The sequence below is a fragment of the Mesoplodon bidens genome (assembly GCF_964165515.1).
Source record: "Mesoplodon bidens genome assembly, chromosome: 10".
NCBI classification, from domain to species: Eukaryota; Metazoa; Chordata; class Mammalia; order Artiodactyla; family Ziphiidae; genus Mesoplodon; species Mesoplodon bidens.
The window spans coordinates 48,444,633-48,470,845 of NC_138172.1; the positions used below are offsets into that span (position 1 = coordinate 48,444,633).

Below are 26,213 nucleotides of genomic sequence, written 5' to 3' on the forward strand. Positions count from 1 at the left end.
AGTGATTCCAATTTCTAAAGATTAACTTTCTATACTAATAAATTCCAACACTCAAAATCAGAGTTCTAATTATTTAATTAACAAAAGATAAGATTATTATAGTCATAAGGGAGCATTACGAAATAATTATAATACTGACACACTTAAACTTACTTTGACCATGTTGTCCACTTGGTCGATGGGCTTAAGACTGCCAGTTGCAATTCATTTTACATTTAATTAGCTTATTAAATTCTATATCGGTACAATGTTGCTACATCAAAAATATGCTTTTGATTTAAATATTTTGGCTGAGGAAGTGAATATAAAAGAATGTAGCCTAAACATACTTCTATTAACTCTGGCTATTTACATTTTAAAATTGTTCAAACGGAGCCCCTGCTTCTCAATGGTCCCCTCCTCTCACTCTCTCTGCTCCAGCTGTGATCCCCCATCAGTTCCCAGGACACACCACACTGCTCCATCCTGCCTCCAGTCACTCTCAGTACAGTGTTCCCTCTATCTCTAGATTCCTTCTCCCATTCTTCCCGATACCACCTCCACCTCCCATTGCACCTGGCTAATTATTACCTATTCTTCAGGTCTCCTGAAGAATGTCACCTCCTGAAGGCAGTCTCTGTCTATCTTGCCACAGCCATTCTCCCTCAATAAAGTTAGGTTCTCCTGGTACTTATTCCCATGATACCTGATACTTCTTCATGGCACTCTACACCCTTATAATTAATTATAACTTTTACTTATTAGCTATAAGGCCCATAATAGCAAGGAACTGATGGTTTGATTCACCAGTGTATGGGTAATCAATAAGCACTTGATGAAAGGCTTTTTAATTGAGCTATCTTGACAGTTTCCTCCTATTTAAAAAAATTTTTTTAAGTTTTGCTTAGTTCTATCTTTTGTTTTCTAAATATTACTTAATGTATCTCTTCAGTTTGAATATGTATTTACTTTATAACTATACAAGATTACATTTTCTTTAAAAAGATGTAAATTTTTTAATATTTTAAAAGTAAACATTTAGATATAAGATTATGTTGACTCATAAAATTATAAGTAATTATAAAAAGAATTAATGCCTGGAATATATTTGAAAATTATCATCCAGGAAATCTGCTGAGTGCTATGCTAGAAAAATTGGGCACCATCCCAGGAAACTTAAGACCAGGAGGAACAGAGAGGTACATTGAAAAGACATCCCACTCAGCTACATATCCCGCCCTTTCTGTGATCAGGACATATACTCACTGAGAGAGCAACAGGGATTCTTTAAAAAAAAATTTTTTTTAAGGCATTCTGCTTAGGAGTAGCAGAAAGCATGGGCTGGCATACAGCTATGGATAACAGAATTAAGCAGACAACTTATTCCTATTCATCAGAGGACTTTTTAGCAAAACATTGAAAACTTTGTATTACACATTTTTGTAAATTACATATAAAGAAAATTGTGCTGTAGGTGATCAAAAACGAAAGATACAGTATTACCTAATATTCCCATATCTGTCCATACTGAAAGAACCATGCTTGACCACCATCTTGAAAGGTGGTTGGTGTTAGCAAGGCTTCCAATCATCATATGAACAGGGCCTTTAACAAAGTAATCCAGTTTCTCCAGTGTGTCACTAATGGGATTGAAACAAAAAGGTGATTCTGGCTACACTGAAAAGCATCAAATAACAAGGGATTATTATTATTAATGATTAAAATCTCTTGTGCACCTATTACATGTCAGCATAGTGGGGGATGCTTTGCACAGTCATCTCATTTACTCCTCCCCAATACCCTGAAATGCAGAAAGGCACCCCCATTTAACAGACAAGAAAATAGGTTCAAAGAGTTGAAAAAGTTTGCCCAGTGACACAACTGCTAAGTGGAAAACCTGGAATTTAATTCTAAAGCCTACGACTTTCCTTTAAAACCCCTGTGGGTAAGTAAGGTGTTCAATGAGTAATGGTGTTGACATGGCAAATAAACATGGATTCTCTTTTGTGTAACCCTACAATCCAAAATGGAAGATCATGCTCCCACATGAAATATATATGCAAACAAGTCACACAGTGATGGGAAAGTCAGGCAGCTCCATCACTCACTTGTCCTCTCCATCTTGCCACATCATTCAAATCCATGCCATAACAAAATGTCTAATTTACTACATGGCATGGGTCTTTCATGTTATGGTTGTCTAACCATAACAAAATCGTCAATCTATACATACCAAGGGTCCACTGTTTGCAATCAGCAATACTTACACTTTATTCTAAGGACTAAACCAGAAATAATTGTAAATATAATAGTGCAGGACAAAGTATGTAATTAATTATGTTAATATGGGGGAACCAAGATTTTCTGTATAAGAGTAAAGAGATTCAAATATAATTTTAAAGTTTTAAACGTCTGTAATGTTAAACTTGAACTGTCAAATCATGACTTATTTTTAATATACTACAATATATTTCCAAGCTCTTTCAAATAGAAACAATGACAAAGTAGCAGCAATGAGCATCCCAAGAATCCAAGTTATACTTTCTAAATACCACTCCCCATAAAAAGGATCAGGGCTCCTTAGAATATTCGCTGATTCTGAGAAAAGCAATATAAATGTGAACCTTTATCCTGAACTAAAGATCAAGGAATTTATCAAAGATTGATGGATTCATGTCAAAAGGACACAACAGAAAGCTTGAAAGGACTCCCACTGACAAAATTTTGGATAACCTGAGCATCAAAAGAATAGAGTATAGCTGACTGAAAGACACTGAATATATAAAAATCCTTGAGTCTATATAGTGATACTCCAAAAAATGAAAGCATTACTCAATGGGAAAAAGGAAAAAAAAATCACTGGCAGTGATTATTAAACTAACTCTCTACTCTGAAAATTGGTCCTTAAAAAAACACATTTATCCTGCCTTTTCAGTAGGAACTACAGTATAGGTTAATCAGAAAGCCCCAGTTAACAAGGGAAAGTTCCTTTACAGAGAAGAATGCCAGTTTATAACTGTAAAAAAAAAAAAAAAAGAAGGGTGCAATAGGAAAAATTACCATTCTGCAACCCCTGACAAACTAATTGAGACAAGCAAGGATTGTTAATGGATGCTAAAAATCATTAGACAAAAGACTGGGGAACTGGATACTCACAGTGCCAAAGTATCATCCCACAGATTACTTGCTTGCGGCAAAGGGAAATAAAGCTTACTTTTCCATGTAGAGTCCTGGCTGTCATAATGTTAAGCAATCAAAATTAATATCACCAGATAGCAAATACTACTTCCTGATGTGATGCAATATGAAGTACACAGCATCACCCACAAAATATTCTGTCCAAACAACACTTTAGGTCTTGTTTTAATTTGTAGGAAACAGAGGAATATAAATCAGGTTAAACATCACCAGGAAGAAATAACCAGTTAAATCCAGAATGTGGAGTAGCTGCGTGCTGCTAGTGCTGCTCAGGGCTCCAGATCACAGGGCTAGGCGCAACATCTCTGCACAGAGCCCCGCGGAGCCAAGGTGTCATGTGCAGAGCTTCTGCACGCAGCCCGCCAAGCTCAAGTATCAGGTGCAGCCATTTGATGCTAGGAACTCTTGTCTGAATTGCCAGGAAGAAGGCCATTGCACGCAGTACCCTATGAACAAGTGAAACTAGACTAAGCACAAAGGAAAAAACATGAAATGTGGATCCTCTAGCAACAGGAGTAATGGAAGACTTCCCTAAATCTGTCCTCAAGCTTTCCCTTGATTGATCTGTGAGTATGGAACACTTCAAAACTAAATAGTGTGAAGAGAGAAACCTTCAAAATGGCGGAGGAGTAAGACGTGGAGATCACCTTCCTCCCCACAAATACATCAAAACTACATCTATGTGTGGAACAACTCCTACAGAACACCTACTGAACGCTGGCAGAGGACCTCAGACTTCCCAAAAGCTGTGTGGCTGACAGGGGCTTGGTGGTCCGGCTGGCTGTCAGGCCTGAGCCTCTGAAGTTTGAGAGCCGAGTTCAGGACATTGGTCCACCAGAGACCACCCAGCGCCACATAATATCAATCAGCGAGAGCTCTCCCAGAGATCTCCATCTCAACGCTAAGACCCAGCTCCACTCAACGACCAGCAAGCTCCAGTGCTGGACACCCCATGCCAAACAACTAGCAAGACAGGAACACAATACCACCCATTAGCAGAGAGGCTGCCTAAAATCATAATAAGGCCACAGACACCCCAAAACACACCATCAGACGGGACCTGCCCACCAGAAAGACAAGATCCAGCCTCATCCACCAGAACACAGGCACCAGTCCCCTACATCAGGAAGCCTACACAACCCACTGAACCAACCTTCCCCACTGGGGGCAGACACCAAGAACAACGGGAACTACAAACCTGTAGGGGGCAAAAAGGAGACCCCAAACACAGTAAGTTAAGCAAAATGAGAAGACAGAGAAATATGCAGCATGTGAAGGAACAAGGCAAAAACCCACCAAACCAAACAAATGAAGAGGAAATAGGCGGTCGACCTGAAAAAGAATTCAGAGTAATGATAGTAAAGATGATCTAAAATCTTGGAAATAGGGCTTCCCTGGTGGCACAGTAGTTGAGAGTCCGCCTGCCGGTGCGGGGGACATGGGTTCAGGCCCTGGTCCAGGAAGATCCCACATGCTGCGGGGCGGCTGGGCCCGTGCACCACAGCTACTGAGCCTGTGAGCCACAACTACTGAAGCCCGAGCTCCTGGAGCCCGTGCTCTGCAGCAGGAGAGGCCACCGCAGTGAGAGGCCCATGCACCGCAACAAAGAGTGGCCATTGCTTGCTGCAACTAGAGAAACCCCGCACACAGGGGCGAAGACCCAACACAGCCAGAAATAAATTAATTAATTAAATAAATTTAAAAAAATAAAATAAAATCTTGGAAATAGAATGGAGAAAATACAAGATACATTTAATAAGGACCTAGAAGAATTAAAGAGCAAATAAACAATGATGAACAACATAATAAATGAAATAAAAAAATCTCTAGAAGGAATCAACAGCAGAATAACTGAGGAAGAAGAACGGATAAGTGACCTGGAAGATAAAATAGTGGAAATAACTACCACAGAGCAGAAAAACGAAAAAAGAATGAATTGAGGAAGTCACAGAGACCTCTGGGACAACATTAAATGCACCAACATTCAAATTATAGGGGTCCTAGAGGAAGAGAAAAAGAAAGGGACTGAGAAAATATTTGAAGAGATTATAGCTGAAAACTTCCCAATATGGGAAAGGAAATAGTTGATCAAGTCCAAGAAGTGCAGAAAACCCATACAGGATAAATCCAAGGAGAAACACACCAAGACACATATTAATCAAACTATCAAAAATTAAATACAAAGAAAAAATATTGAAGCAGCAACGGAAAAGCAACAAGTAACATACAAGGGAATCCTCATAAGGTTAACAGCTGATCTTTCAGCAGAAACTCTGCAAGCCAGAAGGGAGTGGCAGGACATATTTAAAGTGATGAAAGGGAAAAACCTACAACCAAGATTACTCTATCCAGCAAGGATCTCATTCAGATTCAATGGAGAAATTAAAACCTTTACAGACAAGCAAGAGCTAAGAGAATTCAGCACCACCAAACCTGCTTTACAACAAATGCTAAAGGAACTTCTCTAGGCAGGAAACACAAGAGAAGGAAAAGACTTACTGTAACAAACCCAAAACAATTAAGAAAATGGTAATAGGAACATAAATATCGATAATTACCTTAAATGTAAATGGATTAAATGCTCCAACCAGAAGACACAGACTGGCTGAATGGATACAAAAACAAGACCCGTATATATGCTGTCTACGAGAGACCCACTTCAGACCTAGGGACACATACAGACTGAAAGTGTGTTGATGGAAAAACATATTCCATGCAAATGGAAATCAAAAGAAAGCTAGAGTAGCAATTCTCATATCAGACAAAACAGACTTTAAAATAAAGACTATTACAAGAGACAAAGAAGGACACTACATAATGATCAAGGGATCGATCCAAGAAGAAGATATAACAACTGTAAATATTTATGCACCCAACATAGGAGCACCTCAAAACTTAAGGCAAATGATAACAGCCATAAAAGGGGAAATCCACAATAACAAACAATAGTACGGGACTTTAACACCACACTTTCACCAACTGACAGATCAACCAAAATGAAAATAAATAAGGAAACACAAGCTTTAAATGACACATTAAACAAGATGGATTTAATTGATATTTATAGGACATTCCATCCAAAAAGAACAGAATACACTTTCTTCTCAAGTGCTCATGGAACATTCTCCAGGATAGATCATATCTTGGGTCACAAATCAAGTCTTGGTAAATTTAAGAAAATTGAAATCATATCAAGTATCTTCTCCGACCACAACGCTATGAGACTAGATATCAATTACAGGAAAAAAATCTGTAAAAAATACAAACACATGAGGCTAAAAAATATGCTACTAAATAACCAAGAGATCAATGAAGAAATCAAAGAGGAAATCAAAACATACCTAAAAACAAATGACAATGAAAACATGACAACCCAAAACCTATGGGATGTAGCAAAAGCAGTTCTAAGAGGGAAGTTTATAGCAATACAATCCTACCTCAAGAAACAAGAAAAATCTCAAATGAACAACCTAACCTTACATCTAAAGCAACTAGAGAAAGAAGAACAAAAAAACCCCAAAGTTAGCAGAAGGAAAGAAATCATAAAGATCAGATCAGAAATAAATGAAAAAGAAATGAAGGAAACTAAAAGCTGGTTCTTTGAGAAAATAAACAAAATTGACAAACCATTAGACAGACTCATCAAGAAAAAAAGGGAGAAGACTCAAATCAACAGAATTAGAAATGAAAAAGGAGAAGTAACAACTGACACTGCGGAAATACAAAGGATCATGAGAGACTACTACAAGCAACTATGTGCCAATAAAATGGACAACCTAGAAGAAATGGACAAATTCTTAGAAAAGCACAACCTTCTGAGACTGGACCAGGAAGAAATAGAAAATATAAACAGACCAATCATAAGCACTGAAATTGAAACTGTGATTAAAAGTCTTCCAACAAACAAAAAGCCCAGGACCAGATGGCTTCACAGGCGAATTCTGTCAAACATTTAGAGAAGAGCTAACACTTATCCTTCTCAAACTCTTCCAAAATATAGCAGAGGGAGGAACACTCCCAAACTCATTTTACCATCACCCTGACACCAAAACCAGACAAAGATGTCACAAAAAAAGAAAACTATAGGCCAATATCACTGATGAACATAGTTGCAAAAATCCTCAACAAAATACTAGCAAACAGAATCCAACAGCACATTAATACACCATGATCAAGTGGGGTTTATCCCAGGAATGCAAGGATTCTTCAATATATGCAAATCAATCAATGTGATACACCATATTAACAAACTGAAGGATAAAAACCATATGCTAATCTCAATAGATGCAGAAAAAAGCTTTCGACAAAACTCAACACACATTTATGATAAAAACCCTCCAGAAAGTAGGCATAGAGGGAATTTACCTCAACATAATAAAGGCCATATATGACAAACCCACAGTGAACATTGTTCTCAATGGTGAAAAACTGAAAGCATTTCCACTAAGATCAGGAACAAGACAAGGTTGCCCACTCTCACCACTATTATTCAACATAGTTTTGAAGTTTTAGCCACAGCAGTCAGAAAAGAAAAAGAAATAAAAGGAACCCAAATCGGAAGAGAAGAAGTAAAACTGTCACTGTTTGCAGATGACATGATACTGTACACAGAGAATCCTAAAGCTGCTACCAGAAAACTACTAGAGCTAATCAATGAATTTAGTAAAGTAGCAGGATACAAAATTAATGCATAGAAATCTCTTGCATTCCTATACACTAATGATGAAAAATCTGCGAAGGAAATTAAGGAAACACTCCCATTTATCACTGCAACAAAAAGAATAAAATACCTAGGAATAAACCTACCTAAGGAGACAAAAGACCTGTATGCAGAAAACTACAAGACACTGATGAAAGAAGTTAAAGAAGATACAAACAGATGGAGAGATACACCATGTTCTTGGATTGGAAGAATCAACATTGTGAAAATGACTATACTACCCAAAGCAATCTACAGGTTCAATACAATCCCTATCAAACTACCACTGGCATTTTTCACAGAACTAGAACAAAAAATTTCACAATTTGTATGGAAACACAAAAGACCCCAAATAGTTAAAGCAATCTTGAGAAAGAAAAACAGAGCTGGAGGAATCAGGCTTCCTGACTTCAGACTATACTACAAAGCTACAGTAATCAAGGCAGTATGGTACTGGCACAAAAACAGAAATATGGATCAATGGGACAGGATAGAAAGCCCAGAGGTAAACCCACGCACATATGGTCACCTTATCTTTGATAAAGGAGGCAAGAATATACAATGAAGAAAAGACATCCTCTTCAATAAGTGGTGCTGGGAAAACTGGACGGCTTCATGTAAAAGAATGAAATATAATGCACCTTAACACCATATACAAAAATAAACTCAAAATGGATTAAAGACCTAAATGTAAGGTCAGACACTATAAAACTCTTAGAGGAAAACATAGGCAGAACACTGTATGACATAAATCACAGCAAGATCCTTTTTGACCCATCTCCTAGAGAAATGGAAATAAAACAAAACTAAACAAATGGGACCTAATGAAACTCAAAAGCTTTTGCACAGCAAAGGAAACCATAAACAAGACAAAAAGACAACCCTCAGAATGGGAGAAAATATTTGCAAACGAAGTAACTGACAAAGGATTAATCTTCAAAATATACAAGCACCTCATGCAGCTCAATATCAAAAAAACAGACAACTCAATCCAAAATTGGGCAGAAGACCTAAATAGACATTTCTCCAAAGAAGATATACAGACTGCCAATAAACGCATGAAAGGACGCTCAACATCACTAATCATTAGAGAAAAGCAAATCAAAACTACAATGAGGTATCACCTCACACCAGTCAGAATGCCTGTCATCAAAAAAAAAATATGGCCATCATCACAAAATCTACAAACAACAAATGCTGGAGAGGGTGTGGAGAAAAGGGAATCCTCCTACACTTTTGGTGGGAATGTAAATTGATACAGCCACTATGGAGAACAGTATGGAGGTTCCTTAAAAAACTAAAAACAGAACTACCATATGACCCAGCAATCCCACTACTGGGCATATACCCTGAGAAAACCATAACTCAAAAAGAGTCATGTACCACAATGTTCATGGCAGCACTATTTACAATTGCCAGGACATGGAAGCAACCTAAGTGTCCATCGACCGATGAATGGATAAAGATGTGGCACATATATACAATGGCATATTACCCAGCCATAAAAAGAAACGAAATTGAGTTATTTGTAGTGAGGTGGATGGACCTAGAATCTGTCAAACAGAGTGAAGTAAGTCAGAAAGATAAAAACAAATACCGTATGCTAACACATATATATGGAATCTAAGAAAAAACAACTCTTTCTGAAGAACCTAGGGCCAGGACAGGAATGAAGACACAGACACAGAGAGTGGACTTAAGGACACGGGGAGGGGGAAAGGTAAACTGGGACGAAGTGAGAGAGTGGCATTCACATAAATACACTACCAAATGTAAAACAGATAGCTAGTGAGAAGCAGCCACATAGCACAGGGAGATCAGCTCGGTGCTTTGTGACCACCTAGAGGGGTGGGATAAGGAGTGTGGGAGGGAGACGCAAGAGGAAGGGGATATGGGGATTTATGTATACATATAGCTGCTTCACTTTGTTATACAGCAGCAACTAATACAACAATGTAAAGCAATTATACTCCAATAAAGATGTTAAAAAAAAATTCAGAATGTGGGACAAGATAGACTCTTCAGACCAGACCCTTCAGTAAGTCTGCCTCATGGAAGAGAGGAAGTAGGAGGGAACCATCCTAGATTAAGAGTAATTGAAGAGGCATGACAAACAAATGCAACATGTGAAACTTGTCTCAGCTTGTACACTATTATCATTAGATACTTTATTCTCAGTATCTCCTCAAATGTAAATGTCCATGAAAACCAAAACAAGAAAAACATTTGTATAAATTTTCCAAACCATGGAAGTTAACATTTCATTGTACTCTACTCACCTCCACTTAGTAGCTTCATGACTAGCCACAGCTCATCTTTTACCACAAAAGACGTGTAGTAAGACACAATATTAGGATGATGGCACTGACTCATGGCTTGAATTTCTTTCTACAAAGAAGAGAAAACATGGTAATTCATTATATGCAAGCCTAAAACACTAGAAGTTACTGAATCCAGATCTGGGAATTCCAAAGATTATGTCACAACCTTTCTGGGATTTTCATGCCTGACCTCTGCAAGAATGGTTAAACCAAAAAAAACGCTTGGTTTCCCTCAATCCATTCTGACTTTTACTCCTTTCACTCGTTAAAACTAGCGATCTCTGAAACCAGAAACATGCACTATTTATCACACCCTGCCACAGCACCACAGAGGCCTCCACTGGGACACATATTTTTACTTCCAGGTGCCCTTAAAGAACCATCTTGGGAAATCAGGTTTTACAGTCACAGAGGATAATTATCAATACTAATAAACAAAGGGTGGTTTGTTTGTTTGTCTTTTTTCTCCAAAACATTGTTTCATCTCATTTTTGTGAAATGATTAACATTTCCCACTTTAAAGAGGCCATAAACTAAATCCAAAGTAGACACCTGAGCCCAAAGTCTCAGCATATACTATCTCATTTGAATTTAATGAATTTAAATTAGATTTGGTGTGGTAAAATGCCTTATAAAAGCCCTGTGTGATCAGGGCCCTGCTTACTTCTCCATCATTCCTACTGCCTTCGCTGACCCTACCCCCAACATACCCCAGTCCTATGATCCAGCCATAGTAACTTCAAGTGAGCCATGCTTCTTCTAACCATGAACATTTAACCCTGTTGTTCCCTCTGCCTCAAATACACTTCCCTCATTTTCACCTAGCTGAAAACACCAATTCTTCCTTCTGATCTCAGCCAAAATACCACTTCCTCCCAACTTCCCAGGTTGAGTTAGTTAGGTGTCCCTTCTCTTGGCTTCCAAGCTCTGTGCATATCTCCTTACATCACAGCACATATGTACTGAATAGTACATTGGATGCTTATTTGTCTGTCCTTCCCTGCTAGACTGACAACTCCAAGAAGGCACGTACTTAAAAGGGGACTCCTACACATGGTGGGAATTATCATACTATACTGTAATTGCCTATTTATTTTTCTGCATTCCTCACAAAACTGTAGCTCAATGAGAGGTCAGACTCTGTATACTGGCACTTATTGTGCCTGGCACACAGTATACCCTCAATAAATGTTTGCTGAATGAATAAAATCCTATAGCACTTTATATAGCTTTTTACTTACTGATGTATGAATACTTGCCCTATGCCCTTGGTATTTGTTCAGTAAGATCAATTGTGTAAAAGTTGCCCATAATCCCTGATTCATAAGAAGTGTTCAATAAACACTAGTTTTTCCATTCTCATTTTCTCTACTTGAATGTAAATTCTTTTACGGCAAGGACTTCGTTGTGTGCATTTTTGCTACCCACTAAGTTACTAGCACAGTCTTCCATACTAAAAGGTAAGTAAATATGAAGGATAAAGAAGAAGAACTAAAGTAAACACCTGCCTATTGACAGAGTTATACAGGATTTGAAGAGATAAGATATGTACATATAAGAGGGAATATAAAGAACAGCATATACGTGCCAAATGACCAGTAAAGATAGTAAATGTTACAAGAATCCAGAGGAAAGAACAGTTAAGGCAGGCAAGAAGTCTTCACAGAGAAGGTGGGAACTACGTTTAGTTCTGCAGGATGTGGGATGTTATAGCAGTACAAGGTGCAAAGCACATAAAATTACAAAAAAAAGGATGAAATAAGCAAGACAGATTTTAGGACACAGGAGTAAACCTGTCTAAGGTTAAGCAGCTCATGCTTTCAATAGAGATTTACCAAATGCCTACTCTGTGCCAGGCACAGTCCTAGGTGCTTGACCACAATGGTGAACCCTCATGAAACTTACAGTCTGGTGAAAAAGTTAGACAAATACTAATTTATAATACAGATGAATAAAGTCTGATAGGAGAAGTACTAAATACTACATGATTTCATTGGAGAGGTGAATTACCAAAAATTAGGAGTGACAATCAGGGAAAGCTTCCTATAAGAAGTTTTACTACACTGACACTGAAATAGGAAAGATAAATATGTTTTTAGGGGTTTTGATTGTTTAATTACCTGGGACCGTATCATAAAGGACCTTGTAACTGTGTTCAGTCATTTAGGCTTCATCCTAACAGCAATGGAAAGGCATTAAAGGTTTAACTATATTTATTTTTTCATAAAAATCACTCTCGCTGTAATGTAGAAAATAAAAGAGAGAAGGCAAGACTAAAGGGAAAAACTCTGTTCAAGGTTGTTGCCATGAGCTGGGTGAGATGATAATGGCCTGAAAAACGATAAACAGCTAATTTCTCAGTTTAGATTACTGTACTATGGTTATGTTGCTCTTAGGAGATGTTGGGTGAACAGCATATGGGAACTTTCTGTACTGCTTTAGCAGCTCTTCTGTAAGGTTAAGACTATCACAAAATAAAAAGTTTACAAAAATAAGTGGTAATATGAATGAAAAGAAAGTCAAGAGTCAAGAGATGATACTAAAGAGGTATAAACAACAGGACTTGGTGACTAACTGGACAGGAGAGGTGAAAGAGACAGAAATCAAAAAAGGGAGTGACAATGCAAAGAGCTGGGGTCAAATGGTCCAAGGTCTTAAATGTTAAGCAAAAGGTTTTGAGCTTAATCCTGGAAAAAAGAGTACTACAAAGGGTTTTCTAAAAGGAGACTATGGCGGGGGGGATAAATTGGGAATTTGAGATCAACAAATACACACTACTATATTTAAAACAGATAAACACTCCCCACGGATACACCAGAAATACAGCTACACGTGGAACAACTCCTACAGAACACCTACTGAACGCTGGCAGAAGACCCCAGACCTCCCAAAAGGCAAGAAACCCCCCACATACCTGGGTAGGGCAAAGCGGAGAGATCCCCACACAGAGGATCGGTGCCGAGCGGCACTCACCAGCCCGAGAGGCTTGTCTGCTCGCCTGCCGGGGCGCGCAGCACTGGAAGCTGAGGCTCGGGCTTCAGTCAGAGCGCAGGGAGAGGACTGGGGCTGGCGGCGAGAACTCAGCCTGAAGGGGGCTAATGTGCCACAGCTAGCCGGGAGGGAGTCCGGGAAAACTCTGGAGCTGCTGAAGAGGCAAGAGACTTTTTCTTCCCTCTTGGTTTCCTGGTGCGCGAGGAGAGGGGATTAAGAGCGCTGCTTAAAGGGGCTCCACAGACGGGCGCGAGTCGCGACTGAAAGCGCGGAGCCCAGTGACGGGCGTGGGACGCTGGGACTGCTGCTGCTGCCGCCAAGAAGCCTGTGTGCGAGCGCAGGTCACTGCCCACACCGCCCTTCCAGGAGCCTGTGCAGCCCGCCACTGCCGGGGTCCCGGGATCCAGGGGCGGCTTCCCTGGGAGAACGCACGGCGCGCCTCGGGCTGGTGCAACGTCACGCCGACCTCTGCCGCTGCAGGCTCGCCCCGCACTCCGTGCCCCTTCCTCCCGCCCGGACTGAGTGAGCCATAGTCCCCGAAGAGGCTGCTCCTTTAACCCTGTCCTGTCTGAGCGAAGAACAGACGCCCTCCGGCGACCTACACGCAGAGGCGGGGCCAAATCCAAAGCTGAGACCCAGGAGCTGTGAGAACAAAGAAGAGAAAGGGAAACCTCTCCCAGCAGCCTCAGAAGCAGCGGATTAAAGCTCCACAATCAACTTGATGTACCCTGCATCTGTGGAATACATGAATAGACAACACATCATCCCAAATTGAGGAGCCCGGAGTCAGTGCTGTGCCTCTGAGGTGGGAGAGCCAACTTCAGGACACTGGTCCACAAGAGACCTCCCAGCTCCACATAATATCAAACGGCAAAAATCTTCCAGAGATCTCCATCTCAACACCAGCACCCAGCTTCACTCAACGACCAGCAAGCTACAGTGCTGGACACCCTAAGCCAAACAACTAGCAAGACAGGAACACAACGCCACCCATTAGCAGAGAGGTGGCCTAAAATCATAAAAAGTCTGCAGACACCCCAAAACACACCACCAGACGTGGACCTGCCCACCAGAAAGACAAGATCCAGCCTCATCCACCAGAACACAGGCACTAGTCCCCTCCACCAGGAAGCTTACACAACCCACTAAACCAACCTTAGCCACTGGGGACAGACACCAAAAACAACGGGAACTACGAACCTGCAGCCTGCAAAAAGGAGACCCCAAACACAGTAACATAAGCAAAATGAGAAGACAGAAAAACACACAGCAGGAGAAGGAGCAAGATAAAAACCCACCAGATCTAACAAATGAAGAGGTAATAGGCAGTCTACCTGAAAAAGAATTCAGAATAATGATGGTAAAGATGATCCAAGATTCTATTTCCCAGATCCAAAATCTTGGAAATAGAATAGACAAAATGCAAGAAACAGTTAACAAGGATCTAGAAGAACTAAAGATGAATCAAGCATCGATTAAAAACACAATACATGAAATAAAAAATACTCTAGATGGGATCAATAGCAGAATAACTGAGGCAGAAGAACGGATAAGTGAGGTGGAAGATAAAATAGTGGAAATAACTGCTGCAGAGCAAAATAAAGAAAAAAGAATGAAAAGAACAGAGGACAGTCTCAGAGACCTCTGGGACAACATTAAACGCACCAACATTCTAATTATAGGGGTTCCAGAAGAAGAAGAGAAAAAGAAAGGGACTGAGAAAATATTTGAAGAGATTATAGTTGAAAACTTCCCTAATATGGGAAAGGAAATAGTTAATCAAGTCCAGGAGGCACAGAGAGTCCCATACAGAATAAATCCAAGGAGAAATACGCCAAGACACATATTAATCAAACTGTCAAAAATTAAACACAAAGAAATCATATTAAAAGCAGCAAGGCAAAAACAACAAATAACACACAAGGGAATCCCCATCAGGATAACAGCTGATCTCTCAGCAGAAACTCTACAAGCCAGAAGGGAGTGGCAGGACATAATTAAAGTGATGAAGGAGAAAAACCTGCAACCAAGATTACTCTACCCAGCAAGGATCTCATTCAGATTTGATGGAGAAATTAAAACGTTTACAGACAAGCAAAAGCTGAGAGAGTTCAGCACCACCAAACCAGCTTTACAACAAATGCTAAAGGAACTTCTCTAGGCAAGAAACACAACAGAAGTAAAAGACCTACAATAACGAACCCAAAACAATTAAGAAAATGGGAACAGGAACATACATATCGATAATTACCTTAAATGTAAATGGACTAAATGCTCCCACCAAAAGATACAGATTGGCTGAATGGATACAAAAACAAGACCCATATATATGCTGTCTACAAGAGACCCACTTCAGACCTAGAGACACATACAGACTGAAAGTAAGGGGATGGAAAAAGATATTCCATGCAAATGGAAACCAAAAGAAAGCTGGAGTAGCAATTCTCATATCAGACAAAATAGACTTTAAAATAAAGACTACTAGAAGAGACAAAGAAGGACACTACCTAATGATCAAGGGATCGATCCAAGAAGAAGATATAACAATTATAAATATTTATGCACCAAACATAGGAGCACCTCAATACATAAGGCAAATACTAACAGCCATAAAAGGAGAAATCGACAGTAACACAATCATAGTAGGGGACTTTAACACCCCACTTTCACCAATGGACAGATCATCCAAAATGAAAATAAATAAGGAAACACAAGCTTTAAATGATACATTAAACAAGATGGACTTAATTGATATTTATAGGACATTCCATCCAAAAACAACAGAATACACATTTTTCTCAAGTGCTCATGGAACATTCTCCAGGATAGATCATATCTTGGGTCACAAATCAAGCCTTGGTAAATTTAAGAAAATTGAAATTGTATCAAGTATCTTTTCCGACCACAATGCTATGAGACTAGATATCAATTACAGGAAAAGAGCTGTAAAAAATACAAACACATGGAGGCTAAACAATACACTACTTAATAACGAAGTGATCACTGAAGAAATCAAAGAGGAAATTAAAAAATACCTAGAAACAAATGACAATGGAGACACGACGACCCAAAACCTATGGGATGCAGCAAAAGCAGTTCTAAGAGGGAAGTTTATAGCAATACAATCCCACCTTAAGAAACAGGAAACATCTCGAATAAACAACCTAACCTTGCACCTAAAGCAATTAGAGAAAGAAGAACAAAAACATCCCAAAGTTAGCAGAAGGAAAGAAATCATAAAAATCAGATCAGAAATAAATGAAAAAGAAATGAAGGAAACGACAGCAAAGATCAATAAAACTAAAAGCTGGTTCTTTGAGAAGATAAACAAAATTGATAAACCATTAGCCAGACTCATCAAGAAAAAAAGGGAGAAGACTCAAATCAATAGAATTAGAAATGAAAAAGGAGAAGTAACAACTGACACTGCAGAAATACAAAAGATCATGAGAGATTACTATAAGCAACTCTATGCCAATAAAATGGACAACCTGGAAGAAATGGACAAATTCTTAGAAATGCACAACCTGCCGAGACTGAACCAGGAAGAAATAGAAAATATGAACAGACCAATCACAAGCACTGAAATTGAAACTGTGATAAAAAACCTTCCAACAAACAAAAGCCCAGGACCAGATGGCTTCACAGGCGAATTCTATCAAGCATTTAGAGAAGAGCTAACACCTATCCTTCTGAAACTCTTCCAAAATATAGCAGAGGGAGGAACACTCCCAAACTCATTCTACGAGGCCACCATCACCTTGATACCAAAACCGGACAAGGATGTCACAAAGAAAGAAAACTACAGGCCAATATCACTGATGAACATAGATGCAAAAATCCTCAACAAAATACTAGCAAACAGAATCCAACAGCACATTAAAAGGATCATACACCATGATCAAGTGGGGTTTATTCCAGGAATGCAAGGATTCTTCAATATACGCAAATCAATCAACGTGATACACCATATTAACAAATTGAAGGAGAAAAACCATATGATCATCTCAATAGATGCAGAGAAAGCTTTCGACAAAATTCAACACCCATTTATGATAAAAACCCTGCAGAAAGTAGGCATAGAGGGAACTTTCCTCAACATAATAAAGGCCATATATGACAAACCCACAGCCAGCATCGTCCTCAATGGTGAAAAACTGAAACCATTTCCACTAAGATCAGGAACAAGACAAGGTTGCCCACTCTCACCACTCTTATTCAACCTAGTTTTGGAAGTTTTAGCCACAGCAATCAGAGAAGAAAAGGAAATAAAAGGAATCCAAATTGGAAAAGAAGAAGTAAAGCTGTCACTGTTTGCAGATGACATGATACTATACATAGAGAATCCTAAAGACGCTACCAGAAAACTACTAGAGCTAATCAATGAATTTGGTAAAGTTGCAGGATACAAAATTAATGCACAGAAATCTCTGGCATTCCTATATACTAATGATGAAAAATCTGAAAGTGAAATCAAGGAAACACTCCCATTTACCATTGCAACAAAAAGAATAAAATATCTAGGAATAAACCTACCTAAGGAGACAAAAGACCTGTATGCAGAAAATTATAAGACCCTGATGAAAGAAATTAAAGATGATACAAATAGATGGAGAGATATACCATGTTCTTGGATTGGAAGAATCAACATTGTGAAAATGACTCTACTACCCAAAGCAATCTACAGATTCAATGCAATCCCTATCAAACTACCACTGGCATTTTTCACAGAACTAGAACAAAAAATTTCACAATTTGTATGGAAACACAAAAGACCCCGAATAGCCAAAGCAATCTTGAGAACGAAAAACGGAGCTGGAGGAATCAGGCTCCCTGACTTCAGACTATACTACAAAGCTACAGTAATCAAGACAGTATGGTACTGGCACAAAAACAGAAAGATAGATCAATGGAACAGGATAGAAAGCCCAGAGTTAAACCCACGGACATATGGTCACCTTATCTTTGATAAAGGAGGCAGGAATGTACAGTGGAGAAAGGACAGTCTCTTCAATAAGTGGTGCTGGGAAAACTGGATAGGGACATGTAAAAGTATGAGATTAGATCACTCCCTAACACCATACACAAAAATAAGCTCAAAATGGATTAAAGACCTAAATGTAAGGCCAGACACTATCAAACTCTTAGAGGAAAACATAGGCAGAACACTCTATGACATAAATCACAGCAAGATCCTTTTTGACCCACCTCCTAGAGAAATGGAAATAAAGACAAAAATAAACACATGGGACCTAATGAGACTTAAAAGCTTTTGCACAGCAAAGGAAACCATAAACAAGACCAAAAGACAACCCTCAGAATGGGAGAAAATATTTGCAAATGAAGCAACTGACAAAGGATTAATCTCCAAAATTTATAAGCAGCTCATGCAGCTCAATAACAAAAAACCAAACAACCCAATCCAAAAATGGGCAGAAGACCTAAATAGACATTTCTCCACAGAAGATATACAGACTGCCAACAAACACATGAAAGGATGCTCAACATCTTTACTCATTAGAGAAATGCAAATCAAAACTACAATGAGATATCATCTCACACCAGTCAGAATGGCCATCATCAAAAAATCTAGAAACAATAAATGCTGGAGAGGGTGTGGAAAAAAGGGAACCCTCTTGCACTGCTGGTGGGAATGTGAATTGGTACAGCCGCTATGGAGAACGGTATGGAGGTTCCTTAAAAAACTACAAATAGAACTACCATATGACCCAGCAATCCCACTACTAGGCATATACCCTGAGAAAACCATAATTCAAAAAGAGACATGTACCAAAATGTTCATAGCAGCCCTATTTACAATAGCCCGGAGATGGAAACAACCTAAGTGTCCATCATCGGATGAATGGATAAAGAAGATGTGGCACATATATACAATGGAATATTACTCAGCCATAAAAAGAAATGAAATTGAGCTATTTGTAATGAGGTGGATAGACCTAGAGTCTGTCATACAGAGTGAAGTAAGTCAGAAAGAGAAAGACAAATACTGTATGCTGACACATATATATGGAATTTAAGAAAAAAAAATGTCATGAAGAACATAGGGGTAAAACAGGAATAAAGACACAGACCTACTAGAGAATGGACTTGAGGATATGGGGAGGGGGAAGGGTAAGCTGTGACAAAGTGAAAGAGCGGCATGGACATATATACACTACCAAACGTAAGGTAGATAGCTAGTGGGAAGCAGCCGCATAGCACAGGGAGATCAGCTCGGTGCTTTGTGACCGCCTGGAGGGGTGGGATAGGGAGGGTGGGAGGGAGACGCAAAAGGGAGGGGATATGGAAACATATGTATATGTATAACTGATTAAATTTGTTATAAAGCAAAAAATTAAAAAAAAAGAGTAGTGAAGAAATGTCACTTGCAAAAGAAACAGTGAAGGTCTTAAACCCAGATTTTCTGATGTCCAATACAGAGATTATCCTATCATAAAAAAAAAAAAAAAAAAACAGATAAACAATAACGACCTACTGTATAGCACAGGGACCTATATTCAATATCCTGTAATAACCCATAATGGAAAAGAATCTGAAAAAGTATACATATACATACATACATACATATATATATATATATATATATGTATGTATGTATAACTCAATCACTTTGCTGTACACCTGAAACACTGTAAATCAACTACAACTAAAAAAAATTAATAAAAACAAACAAACAAAAAACAACCACAACAAAAAAAAGGAGGCTATCAGGAGAGCCATAAATTTTAAAGATAAAAAGGGCCTTAAATATTCCTCTTCTTCTCTTCTATTCCTCTTAATTCCCCTTGGAGTTATCCTTTTCCCTTTCCTTTCAAAAAGAAAAAATATACATATTAAGTGCTCTGCAAGAGGGGTATATTCATTCTGACTCAAAGTTCCCAGCAGCTTCCTCAACACTCATAAGTGATTCCACCTCTACTCATGAAAATGCTTTCCTGAAAGTCCTTTATTGTCTGCTAATACCAGATCTTTTGTCTGGAATTTTCAGTTCTCCACCTGAAGTCATGTTTTAATGATGGACTGTTCATTCCTTCTTGAAACTCACTCATCTTGATTTCTACTATTTACTCCCTGGTTTTCTGATTACTCCAACGTAGGTGGTTTTCCTCCACTTCACGCTATTCAGTCAGTCCCCAAGTAATGTTAATTTATTCATTCACTCATTCAGAGTGAACAGTCCCTGCCCTCATGGAGTGCTCATTCTAGTACTAACAATTTTTCCATCTATAAAATGTCTAGGGAATTTGTGTCTTCCTTTCCATTATCACTGTCACTGCCTGAATTTAGTCTCAATATCTCTTTGTGTTCTTCAACCTATGGGATGCAAATCATATGGGTCATGAAATAAATTTAGTGGATCACATTAAAAAAAAATAGGATAGAAAATCAGAGTGCATTCCACATAATATAATTAAGAATTGTTTTATAAAAATGTTTCAGTTATAGTAATATATAATATCATATATATTCATAATGTTACTATATAATATGCTATTCTTTGCTGATCTTAAGCCCCTGCCCAGCAGGGTCTCCATCTCTGCCTCTTCAAAGTCTTCCCAGCCCAGGTGGCCCAGGACACAAACATCTCCACAAAGGCCTCCGCTTTCATAACTGGTAGCTCCCTTCTTCCTCTTATTTCAACACAGTACTTATACCTTTCCTAGGCATTTGTCACACTCTGCCTTGTACAGCAGGCAAGAGCCTTAACTCTCCAACTAGATTGTGAGCCTCTTGGCAGAAAAAAGACATTTTAAGCCTCTTAATGGTCCCCTCAGATGTTTGTTCAATGGATCTAGTCCTAGCATCTACCCAAGGAGAGAAAAATCTCAATATATTACATAGTTGCCTTTCTCAGAGAAAAGTCTGTGAGTAAAATCTCTGGAGAAAATAAATGTAAGATTTGACAGCTGATTTTGTGATCACACTTAGCAAAAGCTGTGAGACAAGAAAACATTTTGACAAGAGAAAGGAGCAATATACTACGTCCTCACTAATAACTGTCACACACATTACACACCTGTAAGTGGTTCACATCAGTACTCTCTGGAGAACCCAGAGCATCCTTTCTGCATTATAATAAAGACAGTTTTGAAAATAAATTTTAAAATCACAACATCAAAAGTTTAGTATGTTGAGCTAATAGTTTTTTGGGGTTTTTTGGGGTTTTTTTTTTGCGGTATACGGGCCTCTCACTGTTGTGGCCTCTCCCGTTGTGGAGCACAGGCTCCGGACACGCAGGCTCAGCGGCCATGGCTCACGGGCCTAGCCGCTCCGCGGCATGTGGGATCTTCCCGGACCAGGGCACGAACCCGTGTCCCCTGCATCGGCAGGCGGACTCTCAACCACTGCGCCACCAGGGAAGCCCGAGCTAATAGTTTTTTTAAGATAAATTAAAGGGCTTCATATCTTCTCAATACAGAGCCCTTGGCACTCAGATCTCAAGTCCCGACACCATCACAAAACACCACAAATAAATCAGGTATTCTTTATATTTCTGATATTTCTTCAGGGTTAGTGGAATCTTACCTGCATACCCACCAAGAAAGCCAATTATTTTTAACTTGCTTTAAATCACTTTCCCCCACCTTTACTTATTTGCTGAATATATAAATATTGCGTTTGCAATGTAAAGATTAATGAAATATGTGGCCAATTTTTATGGAGGTCTAACCAGTTTTTCTTCCTCTTACTAAGCTATATCAAATTTGCAGTCCTCTAAAAGTAAGGCCCTAGTGTAATAATACAAATATTACTTTCAAGAATGTCAAATGATATTTGAGAAGAGATGTTCTTTCTACTTTTGAACTAAGATTATAATTATTTAGTTAGTATTACATGAAGCAGAAAATAATAGACGGGTCAGAAAAACCTGATTTTTAATCCAGACTCTGTTACTTATCATGATTTACTTCTCTCATCTATAAAGTGGAGCTTCTACCTATCTCAGAGATGTTTATGAGGTTAAAGTACACTAGTGCCTAGTACTGAAAAGATGTTTGTTATTATCATCATATGTGCTTAGTAGTCAAGTTATTTAAACTTTGAGACTCAGTTTCTTTAGTCATAAAGTAATAAATAATAAGACTTTCATTCATCTTTACACTACCCTTAATAGATTATGTAAAATAACTGGCAAATGACAGGAATTCATATTGGGCTTTTCAAATTCCAGTGTTAATATATGGGTTAAAAATATTGTTTTTCCAAGGCTTCCCTGGTGGCGCAGTGGTTGAGAGTCCACCTGCCGATGCAGGGGACATGGGTTCGTGCCCCGGTCCGAGAAGATCCCACATGCCGCGGAGTGGCTGGGCCCCTGAGCCATGGCCACTGAGCCTGCATGTCCGGAGCCTGTGCTCCGCAACGGGAGAGGCCACAACAGTGAGAGGCCCACGTACCGCAAAAAAAAAAAAAAATTGTTTTTCCAAATACCGTATGCTAACGCATATATATGGAATCTAAAAAATTGGTACTAATGAACCTAGTGGCAGGGCAGGAATAAAGAAACAGACATAGAGAATGGACTTGAGGACACGCGGGGGAGGGGAAGCTGGGATGCAGTGAGAGAGCAACACTGACATATATACACTACCAAATGTAAAATGGATGGCTAGTGGGAAGCTGCTGCATAGCACAGGGAGATCAACTCGATGCTTTGTGACGACTTAGAGGGACAGGATAGGGAGGCCGGGAGGGATGCTAAAGAGGGAGGGGATATGGGGATATATGTATACGTATAGCTGATTCAATTTGTTGTACAGCAGAAAGAAACACAACACTGTAAAGCAATTATACTCCAATAAAGATGTGAAAAAAAATTTTTTTTAAATATTGTTTTTCTTTAACAATAAGAATTAGTTTACAAGTTAGACTTCTTTTATGATCACTGCAGTTCAAATGCCCAAATGGTGCTCTAAGGTATTGCTGGCATCTGTAAATCCAAGTTCGTCACATAGTGTTTCAATCAGCATCTCCCTCCAAGTGTGTGTTCTCTCACCAAAGACGGCTCTAAATCACTCCAGCAACCCAACTCTTCAGCTTCTGCTTATGCATTACCAACTCCTGAAGAAATACATTTGTCTCATCTGCTGAAAGTTCAATATATAATTCTATTATCTTTTACTTTATTCCAATTATTCCCTAAATACTCACTACAGACTACACCAGAAATTAAACCCAATCTAGGACTGATAGATCATACCAGTCTTAGTTCCTGTCCTTTCTACTATTAGCTGTACATGATCTTAGAGAAATTACTTAACAATATAACGATATTAGTTCATATTTGTGTGGCAGTTTATGGTTTTCAAGTACTATATCATTCAATCTTCAAGAAAAACCTCATAAGGGACTTCCCTGGTGGCGCAGTGGTTAAGAATCCGCATGCCAATGCAGGGGACACGGGTTCGATCCCTGGTTCGGAAGGCCCCACGAGCCGCGGAGCAACTAAGCCCGTGCGCCACCACTACTGAGCCTGCGCTCTAGAGCCCGCCTGCCTAGAGCCCGTGCTCCGCAACAAGAGAAGCCACCGCAGTGAGAAGCCCACACACCACAACAAAGAGTAGCCCCTGCTCACTGCAACTAGAGAAAGCCCATGCGTGGCAACGAAGACCCAACGCAGCCATACATACATACATAAATAAATAAATTTATTTTTTTTAAAAAAAGAAAAACCTCATGAGGTACACAAAGCAGAAGCAGATATTATTTCCAATTTAAACCAAAGAAACTGAGGATTTAAAAAATTAAATGATTTGGAAAAACTATTTCATTTCCCTTGCTGAGTACTTACTATATACTTAAAAACTACTCTAGGTGTCATGGAGCATAAAAGTACAAAACAATCCCTGTGTGGCTAGCTTTTAATGCCACGGAACATCTCATGCAGCTGTGGATCCTTGGGATACCCTTTCTTCTCCCTGACCCTAGCCCTTGGAGAAGCCAATGCTGCTGGGGGGTCATTCTACCTCTCATCCTGCAACAATGGTCAGAATGCAGGTTGGTACCATGTTCCTAGAAGGCCTTTTAAAGGATATTTTAAAGGATATTTCATTTGACCCAGAAATCACAATTGCATGATACTATTTTAAGGAAAGTGAGAAATAAGCAAGCATTGTTTATAACAACAGAGGAAACAAAAATCATCCAATACTAGAGAACAGGTTAGATAAAGTATTCAACAGAACACTACATACATATTGAAAGCTACATTAATTCATATTTATAGACATAGAAAAAATTCTATGATAAATTTTTAATTGAAAAGAACAAGTATATGGTTACATTATTATGAAAATACAAAGATGTTTAAATGTGCACATATAGCAAGTGTCAATCTCAGAATGAGAGGACTATAATTTTTTTCTACTTACCTGGATTTTATAAATTTTACAATAAGCATTACTTATTAATGAGGAAATCACAAACCTTTTTAAAAAACAAAAAACTTCAAGTTATTTCCCACTCTAACATGAATATACAAGAAATACGAGAAGTGCATACCAGGAGTTCATCCATGCTAGTTTGACATTTCTCAAGGTTTATCCGTTTGATAGCCACTTTCTCCTTTTTAGGGGCACAATATGCTGCTTGGACCACAGCCGTTGCTCCACTCCCTAAAGATAAATATATAAATGAGTAAATATGTAGAGGGGTAGATAAAAACAAGACATTTTTAATTCCTACACAATTTAAACAAGAGAATAATTCTTAACTTATCCTTATACTCAACAAAAAATGCAGAGAAACACTCTAAAAAGTAGGGTGTCAATAAAAGCAAAAGCCTTGACCATTTCATAGAATTGTCAATAAATACCAGCACACACACACACACACACACACACACACACACACACACACACACACACACAAATAAAAGTTGCTAGAGTTCCAGAAGTTCTAGAATATGATGGTGTAGGCTCACATTTCCCTGCTCTTCTCTAAATACAACTAAATACCTTAGAAATAATTCAACAATCATAAAGACAATCTGAAACAGACGATCTGAAAGGTGGAAAGAAGCAGATGGACTGGCTAGGACGCTCAGGATGTGAGGAAAAGCACTACTGTAAGCTCCCTGGGTTTTTCTTTTATCTCGCACATATCCATGAGTGGGCACCAGAACAGCCTTGCTTCCTGGAACCAACAGGGATAGACAAATGAGAAAAATCCCTTCTAGCCAAAGGACTGTGAAAGGGGAAGCTCAGTAGCAACCTAGAAGACAGGTTTCCCAATCCTTATCCAGGACAACCACCCAACTCATCACAGCATCAGCATCAGCAGGGTCTCCACCCCACACCCAGACAGCAGCAGGCCAGATTCACCAAAGGGGCAACTAGGTCCCTGCCCCACACCTGAGGCAACATCCAGCCAATCTGCCCACAGCAGCAGCAGAGGAGGCAAGGGGGTGGGGGGTGGGGGAACCAGACCCACACCCACCAGTCAGCCCAGGTAACACCTGTAGAGATTAAATAGGAGTCCTGCTGTGCCAGAAGAATAAAGCAGAAGATAACAACACTGCCAGAGCTCTGAAAACTCAATTATCATAGAATTACATAGCTCACAAAGGTAGGCCAGGACTTACACATTAAATCTAAGTAGAGTAACTGCCTATTAAAATAGAAATTTTAAATAGGATCAGGCGTCTCCTAACATTAATATCCTAAATGTCCATCACACGATTTAAAAAAAGAAAATCACATCGTCACACCAAGAACCAGGAAAAACACACTTGAATGAGAAAAGACAATCACACTGATACAAACACCAAAATGAATTACTACTTGGAATTAGCTGACAAGAATTTTAAAGCAGCCATCATAAAAGTGCTTCAACAAACAGTTAAGAATTATCTTAAAACAATAAAAAAAAAATAGAAAAGCCTCAATAAGGAAACAGAAGTTACTAAAAAAAAAAAAAAAAAAAAAGTACCAACTGGAAATTATACAACTAAAACATATAATTTCCAAAATATAAAACCTGCTGGAGAAGCTCAATAGAAAAATAGA

The 26,213-nt window shown here is 38.9% G+C and overlaps 1 protein-coding gene across 1 annotated transcript in view; it reads right to left on the reverse strand.

Annotated features, from left to right (window-relative positions):
* OXSR1 (oxidative stress responsive kinase 1) overlaps positions 1-26,213 on the reverse strand; it is a 110,504-nt gene that overhangs the window by 69,087 nt on the left and 15,204 nt on the right. Inside the window, exons 2-3 of the mRNA XM_081245632.1 lie at positions 24,709-24,821; positions 10,156-10,264 (exon numbers count right to left, since the gene is read on the reverse strand). Coding sequence (XP_081101758.1) covers positions 10,156-10,264; positions 24,709-24,821 — 222 coding nt within the window. The remainder of the gene's footprint in view (positions 1-10,155; positions 10,265-24,708; positions 24,822-26,213) is intronic.